Source organism: Polyodon spathula, chromosome 4 (assembly GCF_017654505.1).
Source record: "Polyodon spathula isolate WHYD16114869_AA chromosome 4, ASM1765450v1, whole genome shotgun sequence".
Lineage (NCBI taxonomy): Eukaryota > Metazoa > Chordata > Actinopteri > Acipenseriformes > Polyodontidae > Polyodon > Polyodon spathula.
The window spans coordinates 93,615,823-93,642,968 of record NC_054537.1 but is presented as its reverse complement, the minus strand read 5'-3'; the positions used below and the strand labels follow the sequence as shown (position 1 = coordinate 93,642,968).

Genomic DNA, 27,146 nt, shown 5'->3' with positions numbered 1-27,146 from the left:
ACATAAAAATCACACAATAGTCACATGTGTTTGTGCAAATATTTGCAATAACACTGGTAAAGCACTTTGGTCAAATAAGATTCACTGTTTTGCTTTTGTTTCCTGATTTTTTTTTCAAATACATTTCTTTGAAAAAAGTGAAAAACTGTAAATAACAATAAAGAAACCTAATATACAAATACTGTAAATAATAAATAAAACTAAAAAATACAAATGTGCACAGTTCTTGGAAAACAATGTTTTCCAAAAATAAAACCCCCCAAAAAAAACAATTCTTAAAACTAACAATTATTTTATATATAGAGGTTTTTCATGAGGAACACCAAGTGATCTACAAGTCCTGGTTTGAGTGCCTTCTCTGTGCTGTTAGCACGTCTCCAGCAGTGGAGAACTATTTCAACAGAGACACTGGTCCCTGGGATGCACAGTTAATACTTTGCTGGCTTGACTAACAATGGATATTCCGCCTTGTGAACCTTCCACCAGACTACAGAATTTCCATTGAGAAGTAAAGGTGCCGTTGTTGTATAACAAACTGTGGTTCCTGAATTATACCAGCATGTGAAACAAGAGGTCATGCAAGAGCTTTCCAGGCCGGAGAGGGTAGCGCTCACCTGTGACGGCTCTTAGTATTTTATGACCTCAGTCCTCCACTTTCGCAGAGCACGATTTTGGTTTCTCAGATGCTTAAACACTAAATGTGTCTCCAACAAATCTGCATGTGCACAATAAGCAGAATCTTCTTGGGGGTGCGGGGGTTGCACTGGGATCAGGGTAGGTCTCTTCATCAGGATCAGCCTTATCAGGTTCAGGGAGGTTTAAAGATAAGTCTAGGGTAGGCTCTTCTTCCCTGGTAAAGATTTGAAGCGAGGATCAAGGGCTGAAGCAATATGCAGAGTGTGGCTCACATTCAAATACCTGCTTTAGGTCTTGCGCTACGGGGGCTTCAATGTCCTTAACATTTCTGTAGGAGCTGGGCATGGAGCGATGCCACAATTGACACTGTGGGGATTTTCTCTTCACAAATAAGTTGTGGCAACCTTCACTGCTTTCGAATTTCTTTTGAGAGTAATGTGGCATATACAGCTGGCTGCTGCTCTAAAAACCTTTCAACCATATCTAAAAGCACTGTTCCAACCAGTTACATCGGTTTTCAGCTTGTGTTCTGGTAGGCCTTGCAGTTTGTTTCTCTTTCAGCAAGTTACTTGCAGTCATGCTTCATCTGAAGAAATTTACAATTCGCTTAACGCTACCCAGCAAGTGAGCTACAGAAGGCATTTTCAGTGCACGCTGAGATGCTAAATTCAAAGTATTTGCAAAGCATGTGTGTCATATTAGCTTCACAAACAACAATATCCATATTGGAAGCATTGCCAGTAACTATTGCAGGGTCCTTGCCTGCAATCTCCCATTCCTTGGTAACACATTTCAGCAGATCTCCAATATTCTCACATGTATGGCTTTTCTGAAAAGACCAGTTCCCAATCCACGGATATGTGGCGACAAGTAATTGTCACGTATGATTCTGTTGCTCATGAGGTCCTGCCATCATAGGTGAGAGCTAGCCTCATCGCTCTGGAAAGCTGTTGCATGACCTCTTGTTTAACATGCTGGTATAATTCAGGAACCACAGTTTCAGTTCTATAACGATGGATAGGAAGAGTGTACCTTGGCTACAAAGTATGTATCATTTTTCGAAACCTTCGTTTTCCACAATACAATAGGATCGCACATCTTTGCAAATGAAATGCACTATTGACTAGGTGATGTTTTTAGCACGCACAGATGCTTTTCTTAGTTTTGCACAATTGAATGTTTCTAGCGCAGGCTGTGCATAGAGTTTTCATACCTCCACCATTTGCTGACCGATCTAACGCAGTCTGTAACTGCGATAGTGACAATGTGCTGTCGATCATCCAATGGTGCATTTTAAATGGACATTTGAGCCTCACACATTTTACACACAGCTTGACACTCATCAATAGCGAGGAGAGTCCTTGGTGCAATAAAAACCAAAACGAGTCAACAGGTTGAATTTCGCCGCCACCCTGAATTATCAACATTAATAACTCACCTCCGCTCAGCTTCCGTTTCACTCAGCCTCCGGTGGGCTTTACAAAACACCCTTAACCCACAGTGAATGGTAGGTGAGACTGCTAGAGTACACACTAATGAATAATATTCTCTAATTATCAGTGAAGACACTAATTAATGCATGCTCATGTTTGCAGATACTTTTAAAAAAAAAAAAAAAAAAAAAAAAGTGTATCGATACAGGGGTCACTGTATCAATAATTGTATAGTCAAAAAATAGATATTGTGGTTCACAGAGTGAAATCGGGACACCCCTAAATGATACTGTTAGCTATAAAAGTTTAACTTCTGCAATCTCGCTCCTTAAACAGGGAAACAATTAAGTTTCTCCATAAGCTGCTGTGAGCGTTTTTTTAAAACTTTGTCCAGGTCCCCCGGAGCACAGTAAATCTCCTGTATCTGCTCCACTTGCAGGAAGAAAAAAACGCAGTAAAACAAATGATTGATCTGTAGGCCTTATTGTTTATGTGCTCAAGTACGAGTCATAAATGTGTCTCCGATTTGCTTTATAAACTCCCTCAGCTACCTCCTTCACAATGATCTGTACTTGAGGATTTTATCTTGCTCGTGACATTTTTATTTTATTTATTTATTTATACCTGCAGCCCACAAGCTGCTTCTTTGGCCTATTATTTTCCATTTAAAATTATGATAGTGTTTGTAGAATGCTGTGACTTTGGAACTCAGCAATGCTCCATTACCTGCACAAACTGGTTTCCTTTCTATTAAACTGTACAATGGGTTTTGGAATAGATCCTTCCCACCCACTAAAGGTGTACTTTATTAATATTCACAGTCTGGAAATGGGGTAGAGAGTGCAGGTGTATTGCCAGAATATGCCTCCCTGTCAGAATTTGCAACCGGTAGCAATTAGTGACAGATACAGTTGCCAAAAATTGCCACCCTTGTACATTTTATAGGAAAGGATGGTGGTAAATTATGGCAAATCATACTACAGTGTCAGAAAATACCACCCATACATATTCTGTAGGACAAAAATGGGTTTTAATTGTGGCAAGTTGCATTTTGAGGTCAGAACATGCCACTGGGATTTAGCAAGGGGAAAATTTTCTTTTCCATGTTTAAAAGAGCAATATGAATGTCTAAGATAGTTTGGTCAAGTGGCTGATATATTGCAGGAAGCAGACAGGAGAAGCAATTCAAATGCAAATTAAATATTTCTTTTCAGGCCTTAAAAAAAAAAAAAAAACAACCCTATTTATAATATCAAACCGTGGGCACAGGACCAACTTCCAGAGACTGTCACCTCTCCCTTTTGAATGAGCCAGCCCCAGACTAGCCCCTCCCCTGGACTAGGCCAATAAACTTAACCATAAGAAAAAGCACCTTCCATTCCCCTTTTGACTGGAATTCCTTACTTTAAAACGTTTGGGTTAATTCAACTTATTTAACCCTGAATACCTCCACAGAATAAATGCATACAATTGCACATAACATACACCCTATGTTGTCATTCCCCCGTGTACATTTATTGGGCGTCCTCCAAGATGACAGCGCCCAGGGATACCTAAACCTACACATCACTGATATCATCTTCAAAACTAAAACAAAATCTTTCTCGTCTCTTGGTTCAGTTGGGTAGCTATTTCTGGCATAGTAGATGTCGTGAGTATGAGCAGTGTGTACAGGTAGCCAAAGAGCATGCACAGTTCCCAAAGGAGAGAGGGAGGGAGAAAGAGAGAGATTATTATCCATTGTGTCTTATGCCAGACAGGAACTGTTTTACAGAATCTCACAGAAAGTATTGGAGATGGCCTGAGCATGCAAAATTGTAAATAGTCCTCTTCAGTGTTGCATATGTAATGTTATGCAGTGTTTTTTTTTAGCCTTCTATGATTACAAAATATATAGCAGTGATCAAACATGATTTAATATCCCATAACTATATACAATGGTTTTATTTTAAGTACAGTACTTATAACAGTTCATCTATAAAGAGCCATCAATGTTGTGCTGCTTTGTTTAGTAATACTACTGAATTTGACATGGGAACCCGAAAAGAAAAGAACGAAAGAAATAAAACAGTCCTTTTTGTACCAGTTCTGCACGCCATTTGGGAACACCATGATGACCGGTTCATACACAGCCTCTGCCTGCTGCACGACTGTTAAGTCTCAGAGGCTGTCTGCAAGTGCAGTCTTGTGTGTGCTGCAATACAATGTAAATCCCAAACAACACAGATTTTGCTCCAGGTTCAAGCAACAACAAAAAAAAATCTGGCTTATCTTAAAATCAGGCGTCTGCAACTTGTCTATACACAGACACACATGTCCAAGGCAGTGAATACGTCTGACACACACACACACATATCTAACTGTATATAATTTCTGTTTTGTTTGTCCATGGACAATATGTTTTTTTTTTTTTTGTTTTTTTTTTTTCCCAAATGTCCATCACCACTCGATATGGTGCAGACCCCTGCTTAAAATACTGTTGAGTCCACTAAAATATAGCAACACGTGCAGTTACAAAGGCACTGTGTCTTCTGGATGCTTTACTCTTAAACAGGGCAGTGACTGAGAATTTTAACCAACTATTATGCAGGGGTAATTGATCACAATAGATGCGCCTCCGCTGATATGCACTTGAAATGCAAGCTAAGCCTTTTAACCTTTGCTCTTGGACTGGTGATTTCAGATATAAAACACCAGCTACTGTAGCGCTCATGAAGAATGTCCAACTGACAGCTTAACCTGCATCAGATGTGGGTGTGCAGGACAGAAGAAGCAGGGCTGCTGGTGCTCGTTCTGCGTAATGAAACCAAATGCGGGTAACTGGTTGAAAAGGTAATAATTTACACCCATAATGCAATTTCTGTTATGTTACCAGCGTTGGAAATAGTTTGCACGGCTGTATGCAAGTGATATCAGTGTTATAAGTAGAAAACAATAATACTGATAACTGTAAATAAATGCACCCACTGACTAAAATTGATAAGCTCCATGTCCCACTCATCTAAAGGATTATTTCTCTTTGCATACTTAAGCACTGTGATAAAACTGGCTGCCAATAGAGAAAAGTGCATGCTGCAGAAGTCAGTTTCATCCCTACAGTATGTTTGTATTATTATTGGTCTGCACACTCATTACAATTCTTCTCACTGGGGTTTACAATGGTAAAGTAAATTACTTTCCATTTACAGGGTAAAAGCGTCTCACTAAACTCAAAAGCATAAATATATTTAATTATTTTTCCTTTTATAGCAATAGCTAACTGTATTGCCCCCCTCATCAAAACAGCACTCGTGTGTAACCAGGTTTAGCAGTGTTGCAGTTTTCTCTATACTGACCTTGGCTATGTTATATTAAGAGAAAACCATACACTGTATCAGTACAGTACTGAAAATGACCTTTAGGAATATTTTGACAGTTCTTAAATCAGGGTCTTTTCTTCTGTTTATTGTAACCCTATTCTTGCAGCGGTTAAGAGGAAGTGAGAAAGAAATCATCCACCCGAACTACAGAATTATAGCAGACTATTTTATTAAAATAACAATCCACCCCAAACCATCCCCATTTCTATTGCTCTCCCAATAAATAACAATGCACCCCAAACCATCCCCATTTCTACTGCTCTCCCAATAAATAACAATGCACCCCAAACCATCCCCATTTCTATTGCTCTACAAATACACGCACACCCTTCAGCCCAGAACAGCTCTCCCAATAAATAACAATGCACCCCAAACCATCCCCATTTCTACTGCTCTCCCAATAAATAACAATGCACCCCAAACCATCCCCATTTTTACTTTTTTTTTTTTAAATAAAATGCACCCCAAACCATCCCCATTTCTATTGCTCACTGAAATGTAGTTTCTTCTAGTACTTCCAAAAGCAACCTACACGTACTGTACACCTTCTGCACCAAATCACTGGAAAGCCTCCTTAGTGCCATCACCACGTATTTTGGGCTAATGCAGCTGTACTGCATCGTCCTTAGTGCCATCACCACGTATTTTGGGCTAATGCAGCTGTACTGCAAACAATCATAGAATTAAAAAATAGAATTAAAAAAAAAAAAAAAAAAGCCGCTAACGGTCACACGTTTATAGCAGCTGAAGAAAGGAAAAATTCAGAATGGAAAAAGTTCACACGATAAAGGCAGTTTAAACGGGTTCCTACATCTTTACACGAGTCTTTTTCTTAACTATTTGCAAACAAAAACACAAATAGCAAATACATACACTAAACACAATGAACAGAAACACGCTTAAGATAACGCCCTCTCTCTTACACCGTAGCAGTCTATACTTCATATGTTGAACATACTTGTCTAATAAATTATAAATGTTTCTTTTCCAAAATTGAAGTTTTTAACCTTCACTCCATGCGTGGTAATTGCACGCAGCCTGTTGTGATTAAAAGATAATTACCAATATGAGAAGCATCTATGCAACAACCACACCTCATAATATGTTGGCCTCAAACTAACTAAGATGTTAGTAGTTTGTGAAGAAATAAAAAATATCTAAAATTGATGCAACACAGCAAGAGCAATTGTCTGCACTCCAGAACAAGTTATCCTAGACTAGTCGGAATGTCAGCCAGAAACATTTTTTAGCCCCTCAGAACAGACGATGAACGGTAGAGTTATTAAACAATCAGGAAAGTTTCAGTCCGATAGAATCCGCACGTCTATTGGTTCCATGCAAAGTATTACCGCTGCATCTGCCGGCCTTGCCATGCAAAACATAACTTGTTTTAAATTCTCGCCGCTGAGATTGTACAAATGTAATTATGAGGCCTCCCCTCCATCACAACAAACATACAGGCTATAGTAGTACTAACAGTCTGATACAATGTAGCCTGGTCAAGTCTGTGTGAACACAATAGGCTAGTGTTAGGCACCATTATGCTACCACTGCCTTCTACACTTCACAGGAAATAAAATACAAGTTTTGCGAGTGTTAGTCGCACAAACTTGCTATACTCCCGAAATGACAAGACCCTGCTCAGCAGTGCCTTACAAACCAACCCGTACATTCATTAACACAATATTACAAGAAAAAATACCACTTGATCACACTTACAAAGAAAGAGATGCCCTTACCTGGGAAACCAGCGGGATGAGGGTCTGTTCCACCGAGCGAGTTTTGATCTCTAGCCCGGAATCAAAGCTATTGCTGCCGCACGGAGATAAAGCCATTCCCGCCGAAGGTTTTTTTTTTTTTTTTTTTTTTTTTTTTTTTGCAGCACACAGTTCTCAATTTCAGCTTACTCCAGTCCGTTTCAAAAGTGGGAGACGGTAGATTTTGCTAACCGTAGCAGTTTAGGCTGGGCTTGTTCTTGGAGAGTACTTTGAATTTGCACGTATTCAGCGTATCTTCTTTACGTGCGTTTACTGTACAGTTTACTCAACTGCAGTGTGTGTTGAAAAATACACTACGCCTGCAGCAAAAAGCTCGCAAGACTGCACAGCACAAAACCTTCCGAGCGACTGACTGACTGACCTGACCAGCTCAGCTCAACTCACTCACTCACTCACTCCTCTCTCCCCCCTGCTGACGACACACAGCTGTACATGGCAACACTCCACTGTACCATTTAACCACGCTCACTAACATTAACAAGGCATATACTCCTAGAACAACTTAACATTGCCATTATACCCAGCTGCTGTTATTAATCAAACTCACAACACTATTTTGAATTATTATTATTATTATTATTATTATTATTATTATTATTATTATTATTATTATTATTATTATTATTTTAGACTTTTAGCAATGGGTGCACTTTTGGTGCAGTTCTGTGTCCCCACTCTTAAGCTGCATTTAGTCAAGTTGCTTTTCTATATTACCGAATGCATTTCATGATACCTCTTGCAAATCTGCCCATTGACAGAAAAGTGTTGGCCACATTATTGCTGGTATGTAATGTTTTTACCCCACAGTGTGTTGTGGGAGAAATGATGTCACGAGGAGATGCATGGACTCAGTATTGCGAAGAAAAAGTAAAACACAGGAAATAAATCATCAGGCTAAATTAAATAAATAATAATGTTTGCATGGGGGCCTCTCTGTAATTGAATCCAAAGTGTAACCTGAAATATTAATGCACTCTATTCCCACACCAGTCATCATTCAACTAAACAGGCTCGGGGTTGAACAAGCAGCTATAATGAGAGTAATGTAGCACCCAAGGGCCTCACTTATACATATTGTTACAGCTGCACTGCTATTTAGCAAAACTGACCGTCAAACTATACAGAAACGTTGGTATGAAAATCAAACATCTAGCATCCCTATTAGACCCTAGTTTATTTCTGCCAATATTTTAACAGTTTAAATGATGATAATACTCAGATGACATGACGACTTGCTCAAATACTTTGTTATTTGTATTATTAGAGGAAGGCTACAGGCTATTGAGGAATTCAATCCATTTCACAATAGTTGAATCAACATTTCAGTAAGTCAATCCTGAAAGCATTTCCAATGACTGAAGCGTTTTTATTTATTTATATCAGACAAACACGTGATTCTCTCGTATCTGTCAGTTCCAGTGAACATTACAGAACATGCTGATACTATCACCCTTAACACTGCATTTTACAAATCAGTTTGAAAGAACTCCAAGGATTTAGCGACCCTGACATGTTCTAGCAAACACATTCCATTGTCTGGTTTGTAGTTCTTTTAAGACTAGGTGCTGCTAGCTTTAAAGTTCCCAGTGATTATAATGAGTACTGTAGCAGCTCTCCTCTTCTCTCCAGTAACACTCGAGGTTCCATACCTAGTCTGCTCAGTCTGTCTTTATCTTCAACATACAATTATCATTTAAAGCTCTTTCTGCTTTTGTTGGATACTAAGGCATCATTGACAATGCCATTTATAAAACAGTGTTACTATTCTTCTTATAGACTGCCCAGGGTCGTTCAGCCAATCAGGAGCTCGTTTAACCCCTTATTCCACAACATCACAGATAAGCCTATGACATCAGCTCTGCTGCTTCAGTTTTTACTGTGCTGCATTCTCCATGTGAGCACGGTCGACATCGCCTGCTTTAAAAAATAATACCTACGCACCTCTCGAAATTAAAAATTATTAAAATCGGTGACATCACAATCAGCTGCATACTTCAGCGGGGGCGTCACTTAAGAGAAATGCTTGGGCGGGGGGCGGGGGACGGGGACGGGTGTCAACATTGAACATTCTCTGTCCAAATGAGCATCATGAATGAGAAAAAAAAGAGACAGCAATTGGGGGACTTCACAACGAGATGGCATTCTTAAAGTACATTATACAAAATGTGTAATGCAAGTATTTTAAAAGCACGGCACTGTTTATAACAAACTGAAATGTCGTTCCACTAAGTCTCATTTTAAAATAATAAAGTGTGTAAAGTTATGTTACAGTCATTGTTTTCACTGAAACTTGTGTGCTTTAAAAGTGGGTAAATGCTTTAACGCTAACCCAATTGTTCTTCATCCAGCTTCTGATATCCCAATTAATAATAATAATAATAATAATAATAATAATAATAATAATAATAATAACCTTTATTTTTAGAGCGCCTTTCATACACAATGCTTCAGAGAGCTTTACAGACTTTAAAAACAGAGCAGTAAAATTTTAAAAATACAATAAAAATAAAAAGTGGAAATTAAAAGGCTAAGTTATAAAGATGTGTCTTGAGCCTGCACTTGAACATTTACAGGGAGGGAGCACTTTTAACTGAGGGGCTTGAACACAAAAGGTTGCTTCTCACTTCATCTTCAGCCTCATTTCTATACTCGCAAAGAATCTGCAACTTCTGCTTCTGACTGATTCAACTGAAACCGCAATTGATTTTCCGGTTCCTTAACAAGCAAATTAGTCACATTTCAATAGTCTGGACTTCCATTTAACTGGAAAACAACAAGACAGCGCACATGTTGTCGCAACAATGGGAGAAAAGAAAGGAAAAATACATTCTTAGCCTCCCAAGTTTTTATTGCTCGATGAGATTTTAACACATAAAACTGATCTGCACGCCAAAAGCCCCGGAGCCACTGCTGAATTTAAAATACAGAAGGATAACCGGCAAAATATGCGCAACCTCTTCCATAAAACGGTTTAATAAAGAAGTCCAAGAAAGATTCTGGGATCTAAAGCGCAGAACAACAGTTGTGATGCACCCCCTAGTCTCTGTAAGTCTTTTTGAATAAAAGCACCTGCTAAAGACTAAATAATAATAATAATAATAATAATAATAATAATAATACAGCGTGCCTTTAGAAAAAAAAAAAAAAATTTCAATATCATAATATATTCTCTGATGCAATATTAATACTCATATTCTTTACATGCAATATCTGAATGTTTATGTATGTTTGTGAAAAATCATAATAACAATGTTAAACATTAACATATGTTTTTGAATGGTGGTATGCTAATCATGTATTTAATATATTCTAAAATTAAGCAGCCTCTTCTTCTTAGCCCCTGTTCAAATTTTCTGAACAAGGCACCATTCTCCACAATAAATGACTCGTGGCATCATGATCCAGAGTACTTGTCAACTATCTGTGATAATACACTGAGCATTACATTAAACTTGCACAGTTAAAGAATGATGATGTTTTCATTCTTTGAATCTGGGGATATTACAACATGTGTGCAATCTATGACACCAAGCACGTTTGGGAAGCCAGATCACTGATAGCATTTGTGTTTGGTTCTATTTTGCTCCACATCCCGAATTGGAAATAGTAAACAGGGGCCTACTCCCTTGCCCTACAGAAAAGTGCATCTGTGACATCTGTCAGTCTCTTTGACATAGAAGATTGACAGATGCCTGATCTGTCTCCAGCTGTTGTCTGGATGGCACCCATTGCATGCAAATGAATGGCTAGTGTAACCTTTACAGGTACAGGTATAGCGTGACTGTGAGCTGTTTGTGATTCTAAATCAGACTCAAGCAGATCACACAGCTCTGTTATAGTGCCTATATCCAAGCTGTATCTATCTTAGATCTAGAATGTCTGATGGGGATGAATTATTCTGGATTCAGGGTAGGGTCGTTTTTTTCCTCCTTCCTTCCCTCTCATGCTGCAGTCAAAGAATTGGAAGCACTTCAATATCCTCCATTGTTGATTACAGCTCAGCTGTCACAGTTTAAATAAGTCACGAGAGGGGTTGTGTCTTAATTAACGAGTGTAGGCCTATTTTGATGTATAAAGTGGGCACATCAGTATTTTGAGTCTTTTGAAAATAACAAGCAATGTTATTTACAAAATAGAACAAATTAATGGACGTCAATTGCTTAACAAGCTGTAATGCAAGTGCATTTTTATAAAGCGCACCCCCTGAAATGCCATTGCTTACTTCACTTATAGGACTGTTGAAAATACAGTTTGCTACCTATCTGTTTTCACAACGATGTTAGTAATGGCACATGGCAAGTGGATAAGTCAGCCACCCTTCTTCAAAAACAACCCAGAGTCTTTTAATTTAACAGTCTTTATTCGTGGTATACAGTGGCTCTCAAAAGAATTTACACCCCCCTTGGACTTTTCCACATTTTATTGCGTTACAACATGGAATCAAACTGGATTTAATTAGGAGTTTTTGCCTCTGATCAACACAAAAAAAGTCCATAATATCAAAGTGAAAAATAAAATCTACATTTTTTTTTTTATAAATTAATTACAAATACAAAACAGAAAATAATTGATTGCATAAGTGTTCACCCCCTTGAGTCAATAGTTGGTAGAGGCACCTTTGGCAGCAATTACAGCCATTTGGATAAGTCTCTACCAGCTTTGCACATCTGGACACTACAATTTTTGTCCATTCTTCTATGCAAAATTGCTCAAACTCCATCAAGTTGGATGGGGACTGTTGGTGAACAGCAATTTTCAACTCTTTCCACATCTTGGATTGAGGTCCGGGCTTTGACTAGGTGTCACAAAGACGGCTGAGTGGAGACATCAGAACCAGGAAATGAATGCACAAAGACAGGACAGATGAGGTGAAAAGACGCTTGCTTGCGCCGGTTTATTGAAAATAAAAGGTTTAAACAAATAGAAGACAGGACACAGCACTTTAAGCCAAAATAAATAGACAAACAAAAATGTACTAACACTTAAACGGTGAGCAGATCGACACACTAACAAACACGGTGAATTTAAATAAACAAGAAATAGCAATTGATATTAAACTCTTCTCTCTCCCGTTCCCTACTCACCAAACACCCAACAACCCAGAGTAAGTAAAACGTACATCTATAGATACTGTTGTGCTGGGATTCAATTACCAATTAATTATTCACTTGAATCCCAGCACGTGAATTAATTATGTGCAACCTCGTGCTCACATATTAACTACTTTCAATGCATGTGAGGTGATGTACAACCCCGTGCCTAAATACAATTATACATTTTTAAACAAACGTGAAACACAGACCCATTTATATCCTGTGTACCAATGCCTATACACCAACATTTAACACGCCACATGCAACATATAACAGAAAATACATAGAGGGGTGGGCACTTTGTCACACTGGGCCACTCCAGGACATTGACCTTTTTGTTTTTAAGCCACTCCAGTGTGACTTTGTCTGTATGTTTGGGGTCATTGTCCTGCTGGAAGACAAATCTTCTCCCAAGTCCCAGATCTCTTGCAGACTGTGCATGTTGTTGCCATATGTGCAGTGTCTCCCAGCACAGCCGTTGAAGACTGTAACTCTTTTAGAGTTGCCATAGGCCTCTTGGTGGCCTCCCTGACTAGTGTCCTTTTCGCCCGGATACTCCGTTTTTGAAGATGGCCTGTTCTAGACAGATTTACGGTTTTGCCATATTCTCTCCATTTCTTAATACTGCACTTTACTGTGCTCCGATGGATATTCAATGCCTTGGAAATATTCTTATATCCTACCCCTGATTGGTGCTTTTGAAGAACCTTATTCCAGATTTGCTTTGAATGTTCCTTCGTCTTCATGATATAGTTTTTGTTAGCAAATGTACTAATCAACTGTGGGACCTCCCAGAGACAGGTGTATTTAAACTGAAATCATGTGAAACATCTTAATTGCACACAGGTGGACTCCATTCAACTGATTATGTGAATTGGTTGCACCAGAGCTTATTTAGGCGTGTCATAGCAAAGGGGGTGAATTCTTATGCAATCAATTATTTTCTGTTTTATATTCACTTCGACATTATGGCCTTTTTTTGTGTTGATCAGTGGCAAAAACTCCTAATTAAATCAATTTTGACTCCATGTTGTAACACAATAAAATGTCGAAAAGTCCAAGGGGGGGTGAATACTTTTGAGAGCCACTTCCATCTGTGTAATTTATAGTTGCAGCCCACAAAGCTGTTATGATCATTTTGGAAACCTTATCTTATTCCCTTCCATCCCTCATGCAGGTCTCCAGCTCTATCAGCATTCAAACAGGTCTCCTTTTTATTTGGAAACATAATCCCTTTTTTTGGAAGCAGCATGAGAATAGCTGCTGTATGTTTTCCACCACTGTTCTTCATTGGGATCCATGTTCAAACAGAATATATAATGTCTCCAGAAGAAATTATTTGAAAAATATAACTGTGTCAGGTTTCTTCCAAATATTACATTGTAAAATAATAATAATACAAAAATAAAAATAGAACATGTTTGTCAAGACGTGTGTTTTTCTTTCAACCACCAGAATGTGGCGCTATGCAGCACAGTGCATGGGAAATTACGATAAATGCTTTGGAATCAAGCTCTTATTTGAAGCTTAAAATAGAATAATTAGCTAAAATATGATTTGAACAGAAAACAAGTTACTTTTTGCTTGCTAATCAAGCTCTTATTTTATGCCCGAATTATACATTTTGTGAATCTGAGCTGATATATTTCATAGTCACTTCAAAGGGGACTCAGGGACATAAAATCACAAACACATACAACTAAAAATAAAGGGATTCTTGCTTGGAAACTGCTGGTACAAAAATAAATTATTCAACCTTTTCCTTCAGCTGTAACACATATTGGCTGAAACTAAACAAAAAACCTACTCCCATGCATTGTACATTTGCACTCTGATTTTGCAATTCACCACACGTACATTATGCATTTACAGTGCTTACCATACATTTTACTATACCTCTGCTGGGAAAGCTTACCATGATATGCTGCAAAAAAAAAACAAAACATTACAACAGTGCTGTGCAAAAAGAAGACACATGCTACACCAGTACCCTAATAAATATCACACTGAACACGCCAACAAACTATTCTGTCCTAAAATATATCACACTACACTAGGTGTCTTGACGTGTGATATAAAATCTCTAACAAAAGTGTAAAAGGGTTGTAAATCCTATTGTCTACATGCAGGCTGTTCTGCAATAATGCCCTTTACTGCTTATCTTTTCTCTTTCTTTCATAGTTGAAGGATGCATTCCCCTCTGCTCCTCCCTCCTCACGGATCTGTCAGTTTCCGTGGTAACTCTTTTGTTCACTTCTATCTTGGTAAGCACATTCCGTCACATGAACAAAAGGTAGACAGGATTACAAGTCATGACCTTCTACTGTAGTGCCTAAGCAAGAACTGTACTATCTGTGTTAAAAAGCAACCCATGGTATGAATTTTCATAGGCAGAGGCATATCATCATAAAAGCAATCTATAAAGAGTATACATTATTATTGGGAGCAGTTGTAATTTTTTCAATGCTCAGTTACTTTCAACACCCCAAATGTGTGAGTACTGAATACCATCACTGAATAAGTGTTTGAAACAATTACCTTTTCTTTTTATAATTTAAACATATCCAATTATTTGAAAATACACGTTGAAAGAATTTGAGAAACGTCACTATCTTGCGTTCACATCAGTCCATGCTGCTGTAGTTTTCTTTCCACTATGCTCTCCTGACATGTTTACAAGTTCTCTCTGAAACCATAGTCACTCTTTTTCAGAAGTGTAAGGAATTAAATGAAGAAAGAGGGGTTTTCAGGATTATTTAGTCACATGAGGGCTAGTATCGGACATCTGCCACAGATGGGATTTTTATTTAAACTCTTTGCTTGAGGTCACAAAAGAGGCCCTTCCTTCAACTCCACAACTATTTGCAGTTGCATACCAAACACTGCCAAGAGCTGTATCTCCAGGGTGATTAATACAGTTCAAATTCAGCTCCATGGTTACCCCCCTGGTTGTATACATCATCTGTGATATGTTAACGTTTAAAGGGCTGCTTTATTGTTTTTTCCCCTTGATTGATCTAAAAATAATAACATGTTTTTTGTTAATGAGCGTTTGCCTTCCATTGCTTCATTGAATGCTCCTCAAACATATTAACAATTCCTTCTTCCAAACTACTTCACAATTCACATTCCTCATGTTGACAGGCTAGGTGGGGAAGGGCTGGCCAGAGACACATCATGAGCCAAGGTAAACATCAACGGGGTTGAAGGATCTCGTGAACGAGCTGTGGTTACTTTCAGAGCACAGACGCTAGAGAAGGTTATCTGGCAGCCTGCTATTATAATCTTATCGCAAAACCACAAAACCTCACTGTTTCTGGTTTGACTCACTACTGTGTAAACCTCTTCCCAGCCTTGGTCTCTGGAGTTTATTGGATGTATGAATGTACTGTATTCCCTTATGCAATAATTAAGGCTTATTCTGTTGTATACAGTATTAACACTGTGGATTATTCCGTTGTATACAATATTAACACAGTGGATTATTCTGTTTTGTATATAGTATTAACACTGTTGATTATTCTGTTTTGTATATAGTGTAAACACTGTGGTTTATTCTGTTGTATATAGTATTAACAAAAAAAAATAGCAAATATATTAAATGATTACTTTTCACAAGTTTTTACAAAGGAGGATATGGGCAACATGCCTCACATGTCAACCAGTTCCTATCAAGTTTTAAATAACTTTAGCATAACCGAGGCAGAAGTGTTAAAGGGACTAGGAGCTCTTAAAATAAACAAATCCCCTGGGCCGAATGAGATCCTCCCAATAGTACTCAAAGAAATGAAAGAAGTTATTTACAAACCGCTAACCAAGATCATGCAACAGTCTCTTGACACAGGGATTGTACCGACATACTGGAAAATTGCAAACGTAATACTGATCCACAAAAAGGGAAACAAAACTGAACCAGGTAACTACAGACCAAGAAGCCTGACTTCTATTATATGCAAACTTATGGAAACTATAATAAGATCCAAAATGGAAAATTACCTATATGGTAACAGTATCCCGGGAGACAGTCAACATGGTTTTAGGGAAGGGAGATCGTGTCTAACTAACCTGCTTGATTTTTTTGAGGATGCAACATCAATAATGGATAATTGCAAAACATATGACTTGGTTTATTTAGATTTCCAGAAAGCTCTTCACAAAGTCCTGCATAAAAGATTAATTCTCAAACTGAACGCAGTAGGGATTCAAGGAAACACATGTACGTGGATTAGGGAGTGGTTAACATGTAGAAAATAGAAAGTACTGATCAGAGGAGAAACCTCAGAATGGAGTGTGGTAACCAGTGGAGTACCACAGGGATCAGTATTAGGTCCTCTGCTCTTCCTAATCTACATTAATGATTTAGATTCTGATATAGTAAGCAAACTTGTTAAATTCACAGGCGACACAAAAATAGGAGGAGTGGCAAACACTGTTGCAGCAGCAAAGGTCATTCAAAATGATTTAGACAAGATTCAGAACTGGGCAGACACATGGCAGATGACATTTAATAAAGAAAAGTATAAGGTACTGCATTATAAATTGGCAGCGGCCAAGTGTAATACAGCATAGTAAAAGCATGGTGACGCATCGGTGAGCATTGTAAAGCCCATTCATTTATGGTAAATGCTAAATCGGAGAAAAAAAAAGGAAGACCATGTTAAACTACAGTATAGTAAATGAACAGTATAACCATGAGAAAACTGCAACATGGTCCTGCAACCTGTTCAAAGGGTTGACTCAGACTGACAGCAGTCAAATTGATTGCTATCTCGAATGATTCTGTCACTGTCTTTTTTTTAATTTTTTGTATAACCAAATTACGGTTACTGTAGAAAAATGATACTGAAAAGCCGTGAGAGAGTCTGGTCAGAGAATTCATTCTTAAAAAAGCAACTTTGACACTCAGAATTAAACACAATTCATGCAGTATTTCAACCCAATCAGCAGGCTATTATGACCATCTTAAGCCTTAGACCTGTATGCATCTGTGTGGAATACACAGAAAACAACAACTGATCTTGTCTTTGCCAGGAAATATTAGGGGGGAAAAAACAGCACCTGACGTGTGGCTATTGATTTTGTTGTGTTGTGATACAGGTTGAGCTTACACAATATAATACATCATATGGTCCTGGTATTGCTTTGAAACCCATAGTGTTATATTATTGTGTTACTGTCTCTTTCATAGCCCCCATTTTAAAGCCACAACAAGGCACCTCACCTTCCTGAGGTCAGTGACAGTATAATTACAGAAGGTCGAATGCAATTAATGCTGTAGCTTAATTTAGTGCCACTGACTGCATATAAGCATGGCTCAGCAAATCCAGTATACTCTGTGTGATAAGGAGGTATTAAAAAATAAGTGTGCTTAATAAAACAAACCTAGCCTGATGTAAGTGGATTCCAGGTTCTACTGTACCTTTGAGGATTTGAAGTTAGTCAGCTGTATTCTTCAAGCATCTCTACACAAATCCCTTAAAACATAATCTATCAGCCCACTAAGTCTAAAAATATATTTGATATAATATCTATATGTGGCAGGGGATATATATGTGCCAGGCATGTCCAAGCTATTACAGCAGCAGGAGGAGAGCCACATTGTTGCAAGCGATGACCCCCTGGAAAGGAACAGCTGATACAGTTTACATAATATAGGACATGTTCTCATGCATTTACATACAATCAATAATAACAGTACAATACACTCCAAAGTACCAATATGGTGTTTCTTTATTCCTATAATAATATGCAAATGAACAATCCCCACTGCTGTTTTGCAAAGCTTGTAGTTATGATTTACAGATAATTGTGTTTTTAAAAGAGATATTTCTTTACATAAGTGACCCTATGAAAATCAACTGCTGGTGGTAAATGTAGTGTAGTTGCTTGAATAACTGTTTGGTGTCTCCAGCTAACACAAATAATTTTTTATGTACAAAAAGCATATCCATCTACCTAGGTTTGGAAGCGTTGATTGCCAGTTTAACGGGCATCCCCTTACAGAAGAGCTCCAACTTCGTAATGCCACTTCCTGACCAGCTTCCACAGTACAGGAATATAGTATGTTCTTTTATATTAGAACTGTTTATTCTGTAAAACCTTTAATGTTGGAGGTTTTACATCTGATTGTAGGAGGTTTTTACCCCACTTTTTTATTCTGGTTTTTAATTAGCTGTCTTTCTAAATTAAATATAGTTTTATATTAATGAATGACTTCTAAACTGTTGTTGGTGCTTTGACAAAAATTATATCAAGACATTTTTTTTAAATAACTAATTATATATACCATTGTAGCAGTAACATATATGACAGTACACCATTTATTGTATTGCACTTAAATCTAAAAATCTGAAAACAAGACTTTTTTTTAAGCTCCATCACGTATGCCAGACTGCTTTCTTTAGAGTGGTATTTGAGTAAGAACAGATTTACATACAGTATGGAATTAATTATATAGGCTCCATAAAAAACAATTACAAGTCAATATATATTGTGACAGAGCCTTAGCTTTAACTTTTTGGATTCCCAGGTACAATGGAGATTATTCATCGTTCACATTGACTGATCTATCCAATCATGACATCCTACAAGGTCCTGGAGGCAGAGCTATCACTCACACAGGTTATCAGAGACCAGACAAGGCTCTGGAACTCCAGCAGCACCCAGTTACACAAGCAAAACATTTAGGTTAAAGGCCCATTTATGTCATCTACTGTACATTTTTATTTATTTATTTTGTGTCCGGTGCTAGCCCTCATGTGACTAAATGATCCTGAAACCCCTCTTTGTTCCTGTTGTTTCTTCTCTGTATTTACTAACTATGACAACCAAGGCAATTACCATCATTACCTTCAATTACCAACATGACCTACAATTCAAATGTATCAATCAATACTTAATAAGCACTTTGAAAATGCTAAATAGATTCTAAAGTACTTTATGTAAAGTAATATAATGATAAGGCATTATCGAGAACGTTATAAGCTGTAGCAACAATGTCAGCAATCAACTTATCAATACTTAAGGTAATGTTGATTGAATGGGGTCACATTTGATCGAATTTAGTGTGTGGTGCAACATTTTGCTGTGGGGTCTTTGAAACTATGCCACCTCCCAAAGATAATGCCCCTTTCTAGTGTAACAAATTATGAAACGTCCTTACACATTTTTAGGTCTGTGTCCTGACTTTGTAAAGTCGCTGATCATCGCCTTGGATTCCAAAGGAAGTGTCGTATTGGCTCTGGTGCTGTTGCGGGTTAGGGAGGGAAATTGGTCCGGGACAGAGTTACCTTATTGTTCTCCAGCAGCCCCTGCACTCACCAGATACCTGGCCAGCATGAGGACACCTGCAGGGCTGGCCTTTGTCCTCCTGGGGCTGCTACCTCACCAACATCCCCGGTCAAGTCCCTGGGTGTAAAGAGGTGATTGGCTTGGTGGTGGGGTGCCCACTGATTCAGTTGTCCTGAGCTGCTGTACGGAATCGCTGCAGTGAGGGAACATCATTGGAATCCGGATCTGGAAATATTTTCTTGAAATTCTTTACAGACCATCTGTTATTCTATATGAAAAATGCTTTGTATAATTTACTTATTGATATTTATTGCCTTGCATATGCCAGTGAAGCAGGTAATTGTTCTTTTTTTGTGTAAGCCATCTTATGTGTAAAATTATGATGATAGACTGTATCCAGGGATATAAATATGTAAACATGGGCCCTTATTTATATATTTATTTTTATCTAAAAGGTCTTTGGAAAAATAATCTCATGAACAATACATAAAACTTATTTACAATACATTACAATTACATTAAAATATTGAAAGTATACTCTCCCCTGGGTCTATTCAAACAGAGACAAATCTAAATAACCCCTGTTTAAATATTAAAATGTGACCAATTCTGGAACTGTAAAAAAAAACAAATTGTGCCACTCAAAACCCTGACCAAAAACATTTCAGAAAACTTTAGTTTAGGAATCACATTTTATATAAAGTGCCTATAGAAAGTCTACACCCCCTTGAAATTTTTTCACATTTTGTTGTGTCTGTGCCTCAGAGTTTCATGCATTTAAATGAGGATTTTTTTCCACCTCTCTACACCCCATATTCCCATATTCGACACTGTTATGGGGAAAATTACAGCTGTGAGTCTGTTGGGATAGGTCTCTACCAACTTTGCACACCTAGATTTGACAATATTTGACCATTCTTCTTTACAAAACTGTTCAACCTCTGTCAAATTCCTTGAGGAACGTTCATGGATAGCAATCTTCAAGTCATGCCACAAATTTTCGATTGGATTTAGGTCGGGGCTCTGACTGGGCCACTCAAAGACATTTACCTTTTTGCTCCTTAGCCACTTCAGTGTAGCTTTGGCTGTGTGCTTTGGATCGTTGTCATGGTGAAAGGTGAACTTCCGTCCCAGTTTCAGCTTTCTTGCAGAGGGCAGCAGGTTTTCCTGAAGGACTTCTCTGTACTTTGCTCCATTCATTTTTCCTTCTATCCTTACAAGTGCCAAAGTCTCTGTCGATGAGAATCATCCCCATAACATGATGCTGCCACCACCATGCTTCACAGTAGGGATGGTGTTCTTGGGTGATGCGCTGTGTTGGGTTTGCGCCAAACATAACGCTTTGCATTTAGGCCAAAAAGTTCAATTTTAGTTTCGCCGGACCACAAAACTTTTTGCCACATGGCTACAGGATCTCCTGAGTGTTTTTTTGCATACTTCAAAACAGGATTCAAGGTGGGCTTTCTTGAGTAATGTCTTCCTTCTTGCCATCCTACCATAAGGCCAGATTTGTGCAGTGCTTGGGTTATTGTTGTCACATGCACACTTTGACCAGTCTTGGCCATAAAAGCCCTTGCAAAGTTGCCATTGGCCTCTTGGTAGTCTCTCTGATCAGTTTGCTTCTTGCTCGGTCATCCAGTTTGGAGGGACGGCCTGATCTAGGCAAAGTTCTGGTGGTGCTTTAGACCTTCCTTCTTCTTAATAAACGTCTTGACTGTGCTCCAATGGATATTCACGGCCTTTGATATTTTTTTATACCCATCCCCTGATCTGTGCCTTTCAACAACTTTGTCCCAGAGTTCTTTTGAAAGTGCCTTGGTGCTCAGGGTTAAGTCTTTACTTTGAAATACACTACCCAGCAGAGGGAACCTACAGGAACTGCAGAATTTATCCTGAAATCATGTGAATCACTACAATTTAACACAGGTGGAGGCCACTTAACTTGGTGTGTGATTTTGAAGGCGATTGGTTACACCTGAGCTAATTTAGGATTGCTATTACAAGGGCGGTAGACACTGATCCAACCAAGCTATTGCAGTTTTTTTTTTAAATTAATTTTCTACAATTTTTTTTTCACTTGGAAGTTGTGGGGTAGAATGTGTAGATAAATGAAAAAAACAAAACAATTTAATGCATTTTAATTCCAAGTTATAAGGTAACAAAAGGTGTACATTTTGAAAGGGGGCACTATATATTTACAGTGGATCTCAAAAGTATTCACCCCCCTTGGACTTTTCCACATTTTATTGTGTTACAACATGGAATCAAAATGGATTTAAATAGTTTTTGCCTCTGATCAACACAAAAAAAGTCCATAATTTCAAAGTCAAAAATAAAATCTACAAATTGTTCTAAATCAATTACAAATATAAAAGAGAAAATAATTGATTGCATAAGTATTCACATCCGTCGCTATGACACACCTAAATACACCTCTGGTGCAACCAATGTCTTTAGAAGTCACATAATTAGTTGAATGTAGTCCAACTGTGTGCAATTAAGGTGTTCAGGTTAAATACACATCTCTGGGAGGGCCCACAGTTGGTTAGTACATTTCCTAACAAAAACTACATCATGAAGATGAAGGAACATTCAAAGCAAATCTGGAATAAGGTTCTTCAAAAGCACCAATCAGGGGTAGGATAGAACATTTCCAAGGCATTGAATATCCTCCCGGAGCACAGTAAAGTCCATTATTAAGAAATTGAGAGAATATGGCACAACTGTGAATCTGTCTAGAAGAAGCCATCCTCAAAAAATTAGTATCCGGGCGAGAAGGGCACTAGTCAGGGAGGCCACCAAGAGGCCTATGGCAAACTCTTAAGGAGTTACAGTCTTCCACGGCTGAGCTGGGAGACACTGTGCATCTGGCAACAATAGTCTGAGTGCTTCACAAATCTGGCCTTTATGGGCAGTTTTACTAAGCCACTAGAATGCTGTTTAATATTTGGAAGCTGATACTGCAGTAGCATTTTTAGCCCACTTACTTTTGACATCCAATCAGACTTAACTCTTCTACCTGCTTCGGCCATTTGACTTACTGCAGGGAGATAGCTGTTGTGTCTTGCATCACTTGGGCGGTGTATTGTCATGTAGCACAATCTTAGCCTGTAAGAGTTCAGTGCTCCAGTTCTATCTCTGAATAGCCATATCAGCAGTTTATGTCTTCATGTCATTTTGGTCCAGTAAGCACTCTACAGTACATTCCCTACCATCACTCAAAAGTACTGTAAGGATAATACTATCTGTTCCCTGTGTGTATGCATTTACTTTTGTTTTCCACAGCTCAACATCCTTGAACAATTTCTCATGCTGTTGGTTTGATGTTACGGATGCAGCCCTTTCGGTGTCAGGATCAGTCTACAGGGTTTGCCCTTTTACATTACCTGAGGCATGACCACAATTATACTGCTGTCAATTCTGCTCAAGCTGAATATATCCTGCACGGCTACCCTGTGATCAAATCAATCATTGTATCTGTGTCGATTGTTCTTTGTGAGCACCTTGACAACCTTTCTTGACCTTTCTTCTTATGGGAAAGTCTGTATACAGTACAGTATGTACCCCTTCTGTGGTTGAAAAAAATGTAATCTACTGAAATAGTTCTGGAGACATGAACTATTTTTTAGTGAATTAATTTACGTAATCAAGTATTTTGTTATCCCTTACATATTTAAAAAAAGAAAAATATAATAATAATAATAATAATAATAATAATAATAATAATAATAATAATAGCTGTGCAAAAAGACTTACTTCAACAAATTACCTACATACAAAACCAGCCAGCAATAGCAAGCCTTAATTCAATTGAGATTTGACTGTTTGTCTTTCGTTAGCATACTTTCATTCATGTTAACATCAGTATTAATTCAGCTCAGTTAGCCACATACCCAGCCACAGTATTATAGTCCCATTGGGAACAGCAATTTAAACACAAGCATGGTGTTCTCTGGCCAGGGGTGGCTTGCATATAATTTCACTGTGAAAGCACACTCAAGCCTGTCTCTCTGGGCACAATTTAAGACTTCATCAAACTGATAGTGTATTGACAATTTCTTTGATGCAGCCAATTATAATAAAATTGACTCACCCTCATTCTGATTCCAGTTATGGAGTCTTGACCTTTTATCATTCCCTCTGGGTGGGGTGTCTAACACTGGTGATGCTGCAATATATTCACTTAATGGATGAAAGGTCAGTCACGAAAGGTCTCTCAAGAGTAAGTCAAAATACCCATCAAAGCTGGATGATCATTTCTGTATTGTATAATTTCATTGAGGGTTGGTGGTAGTCAGGAGGCAGAAAGGAGACTCAGAACTGCGAGAGCTGCAAATTAATTTTCATAAATCAGAATTAACAACAAAAACACAGGTCACCGAGACAAAATAAAAAGTTAAACAAAAACAAGTCTGGCAACAAAATGAAAGAAAATTCCTCACCCAAGTCTGTCACTATCACTATGAGGTTTTAGATAAAAAATACAGGTCTCCTCCTCCCCCCAATATATTGCCAATCATTTTCTGAATAGTTAAAAAAAACAAAAAAACCATCATGGCTTGGTACAATGGTTTTTGCATTTACACACTTGAATTTCCTACTGTAAAAGGCATTTCATAATAAAGGCTAAATAAAACATGCCAACAGTCCCTATATAGTCAGGACAGTCCTGATGCATAGGAAGAAAGTCCAGATATTTACCCATAGAAAAAAAATAATTTATTCTGCACAGTAGAGTTAGTGAAAACCCCACGCTGTGCTCTTCGTGTGGCTGACACATCTGCTGATCACTGACTTATACAAAAGGAAGAAAGCTTCATTATGTCTATTTTTACTGTCATGATGATCATGTGGTGTTGAGTTGGGGGGGGGGGGGGTACGTCTATTATGTGATAATGTATATAATCAGTGTCCCGCTAAAATGTTTCCAAATTTGGCAAGTATGTAAATAGTAGAGCTATTTTATTACACATTACTGTGTGAGGATAGCAAATACTATAAAAAGTGTAAAGCAGTATCAGTTCCTCCTCCTGGGGAACATTACACTCCTGCAACTTGATACAGTCAGCTAAGCTAGGATCAGCAGGGTACAGTAATACCAGATAGCTCTAGAGAGATGATTTACCAGAGAACTTACACCTACAATAGAGACCATACAGAATGAAACAGAAGTGTCATTCATCTATTAAAAAAAAAAAGAGAGTATAACAGGGCTTCACCAAACAGTATTTTGATGTTAAGAGTGTACTTTGGTCAGGGCGTCTTTACATTCCAGTTATCCAGTACCAATCTTTATGATGTCAGCTTTTTTGTGAGAAACTGTACACATGCAAGAAGCTGGCGCTGACCTGAGATGGAGGCTGGTTGACAAGTGAACACTGCTGACCCCTGTTGAGCCAGTGGATTGGCCTCAGGTCTTGGCTGTTGATCTAGTTCCCTGCTGTCAAAATTACACAGCTACCAACCATGTCACTTAATGTGTGTTACTGTATATATTATCTAATCCATTCAGGCTTTTGGGGACGCTGACAAGAACACAACTGTCAGCTTTAGACATATTTATTTTGAAGTTCAAATCACTTCTGGTTTGAGACAGCAGATGTGACCTCTTTCTCATGGAGAGCAGTAATGAGCAACGGCAGAAGTGACATTAACTACAGCAGTCCTGCAGAGTTTGGGTTATGTGTTTAGATTTAAATCAATTGTTTGGAATGCTAAGCAGGTGGTGTGTCACATTGTACTTTTAGGAGTGACAGATTTGGCCCACTTCTGTTGCATAATGTGTACTAAAACACATCCATTATCCTTTAAGACTACATATAGCACCTCAAATCGACATTGTAGCTGGCTTCATTTCCTTGATTTAAGCGTAATTTGCTTTTCAGTGGAAAAAAAAGTCCTAAAATTGGACCCAGGCCAGGACAAACCTGTTCATGAGAACACCAATCGTAATGTTATAGTGTGCAGTGTCACCAAATTTCACCAAAGGGCTGGTAGATGAACATAGTCGATACAGAGAACACATTCTCAACATAACAGTACAGCACTCAAAACCACATTAACCCCAAAACCTCTCTCCAATTCCAAGTTAGGTGACAAACAATCCCGCTAGATAGGTATTACATTCCCCCAAATCCACATTTTGAGGTAATTTAGCTGACGAAAGGCTTCTTTATCTGAAACATCCTGAAAAAATTTGTTCAAATTCATAGATTTTCTTTTTGTTAAACCTGTTGAACCCGGACTGCTGTGCACAATTAAGTATTACAATTGATGAGTGTGCACAATATAGGAACTACAACAGGGATTTCCACTCGTATGTTGAGAAATCACAAGAGAAGTAGACACTGGTCAAGGCTGGAATAATTCCATCAAGGATCAAACTCCAATCAGCATCTCCACTGGTAGGATTTTAAATTCTGCCAGTAAAGATCACAGATGAACACTACAAATCCACCGGCACATCTCCAAATGGAATCCCTACTTGCAGAATTTCAGATCACACTGCACTGGTGATGCCTTGACAAATATAAATGAGCTTTTCATAGAAAGGGAATAAATAGGTGTATAACTCTACTGCAGTAACCACGTTTCAAACTCATCTTTGCTCCTGCAGATAAAACGGAAATTTTAACACGGTACAATTTGCTTGGATGATTTAGTACTAGTTTGTATGTGCTTTTGGTTTATCTGGAAGAAGCTACATCACCCACATGTTTACTGCACATAATTCTTTAACATAGTTCTCGACACAACACCAGCTGGTTTAATACCAAGCAATAGGGCAGCCTATTTTTAGATATAATATGAAGCCCATCTCCACGTAACTATGTTATGGTAATTCATTATAAACCCCGACTCCATGCTGAGGTCAGAGGCTTTGATCTTGTTATGACATTCCATTCGAGGGGTGGGTGCATCTACGTCAGTCATTAAGAAATCACACACTTCACAGTTGCATTATTATTAGTATTATAATTAAAATAACCATGTTAGCGTGGATTAAATTAACTGTATCGTATCTGTTAGAATATTGGTGACAAATTGTAGTGGGCTGCATTCCTAGTTTTTTAGAGCAGTTAACATCAGCTCATTTCACCAAAAGAAACCGCAATGTCAATGTCTCACACAACACTACCTGTTATAATCTGAAGCATTTGAATACTAAATGGAATGAGCTCTCAAACAACCAGCAGTCTGTTTCTGGACTGTATTTGGAGAATTAACACCAAACCAGTTTTACTACCGTTGGTTTCTGATAGATTATCAAGCATGTGCACTGATGTATTCAATTATGCTTTCTGATGGACCTACAAGTCAGGCTGTTAAGATGTCCTGTAAAAGCAAACAGCTGTTACACGTAAAGGAAAGCTTCTTAATATGGCACCTGCTGTTTTGAAGCAAAGAGTTGGGTTTATGTGTATGTGCATTATCTTATAATATGAATACAGTTTTTTATGTCAGTTTATAATAATCCATTTAAAAACTCTGTTCCTCTTTAGCATTAAGTAACTTTAGGAAGCTGAAAACTAGGAAAATTAATTAGTTTAATGATAT

At 38.1% G+C, this 27,146-nt stretch overlaps 1 protein-coding gene across 4 annotated transcripts in view; it reads right to left on the bottom strand.

The window, feature by feature from the left end:
• The window catches only part of ctnnal1 (catenin (cadherin-associated protein), alpha-like 1), an 85,649-nt gene extending 78,059 nt beyond the window's left edge, over nt 1–7,590 (bottom strand). For all 4 annotated transcript variants that reach the window (XM_041249101.1, XM_041249102.1, XM_041249103.1 and 1 more), the window contains exon 1: nt 7,168–7,590. In XM_041249101.1, the coding sequence (XP_041105035.1) occupies nt 7,168–7,263 (96 nt within the window). In that variant the 5' untranslated portion in view covers nt 7,264–7,590. The remainder of the gene's footprint in view (nt 1–7,167) is intronic.
• Nucleotides 7,591–27,146: the final 19,556 nt, after the last annotated feature.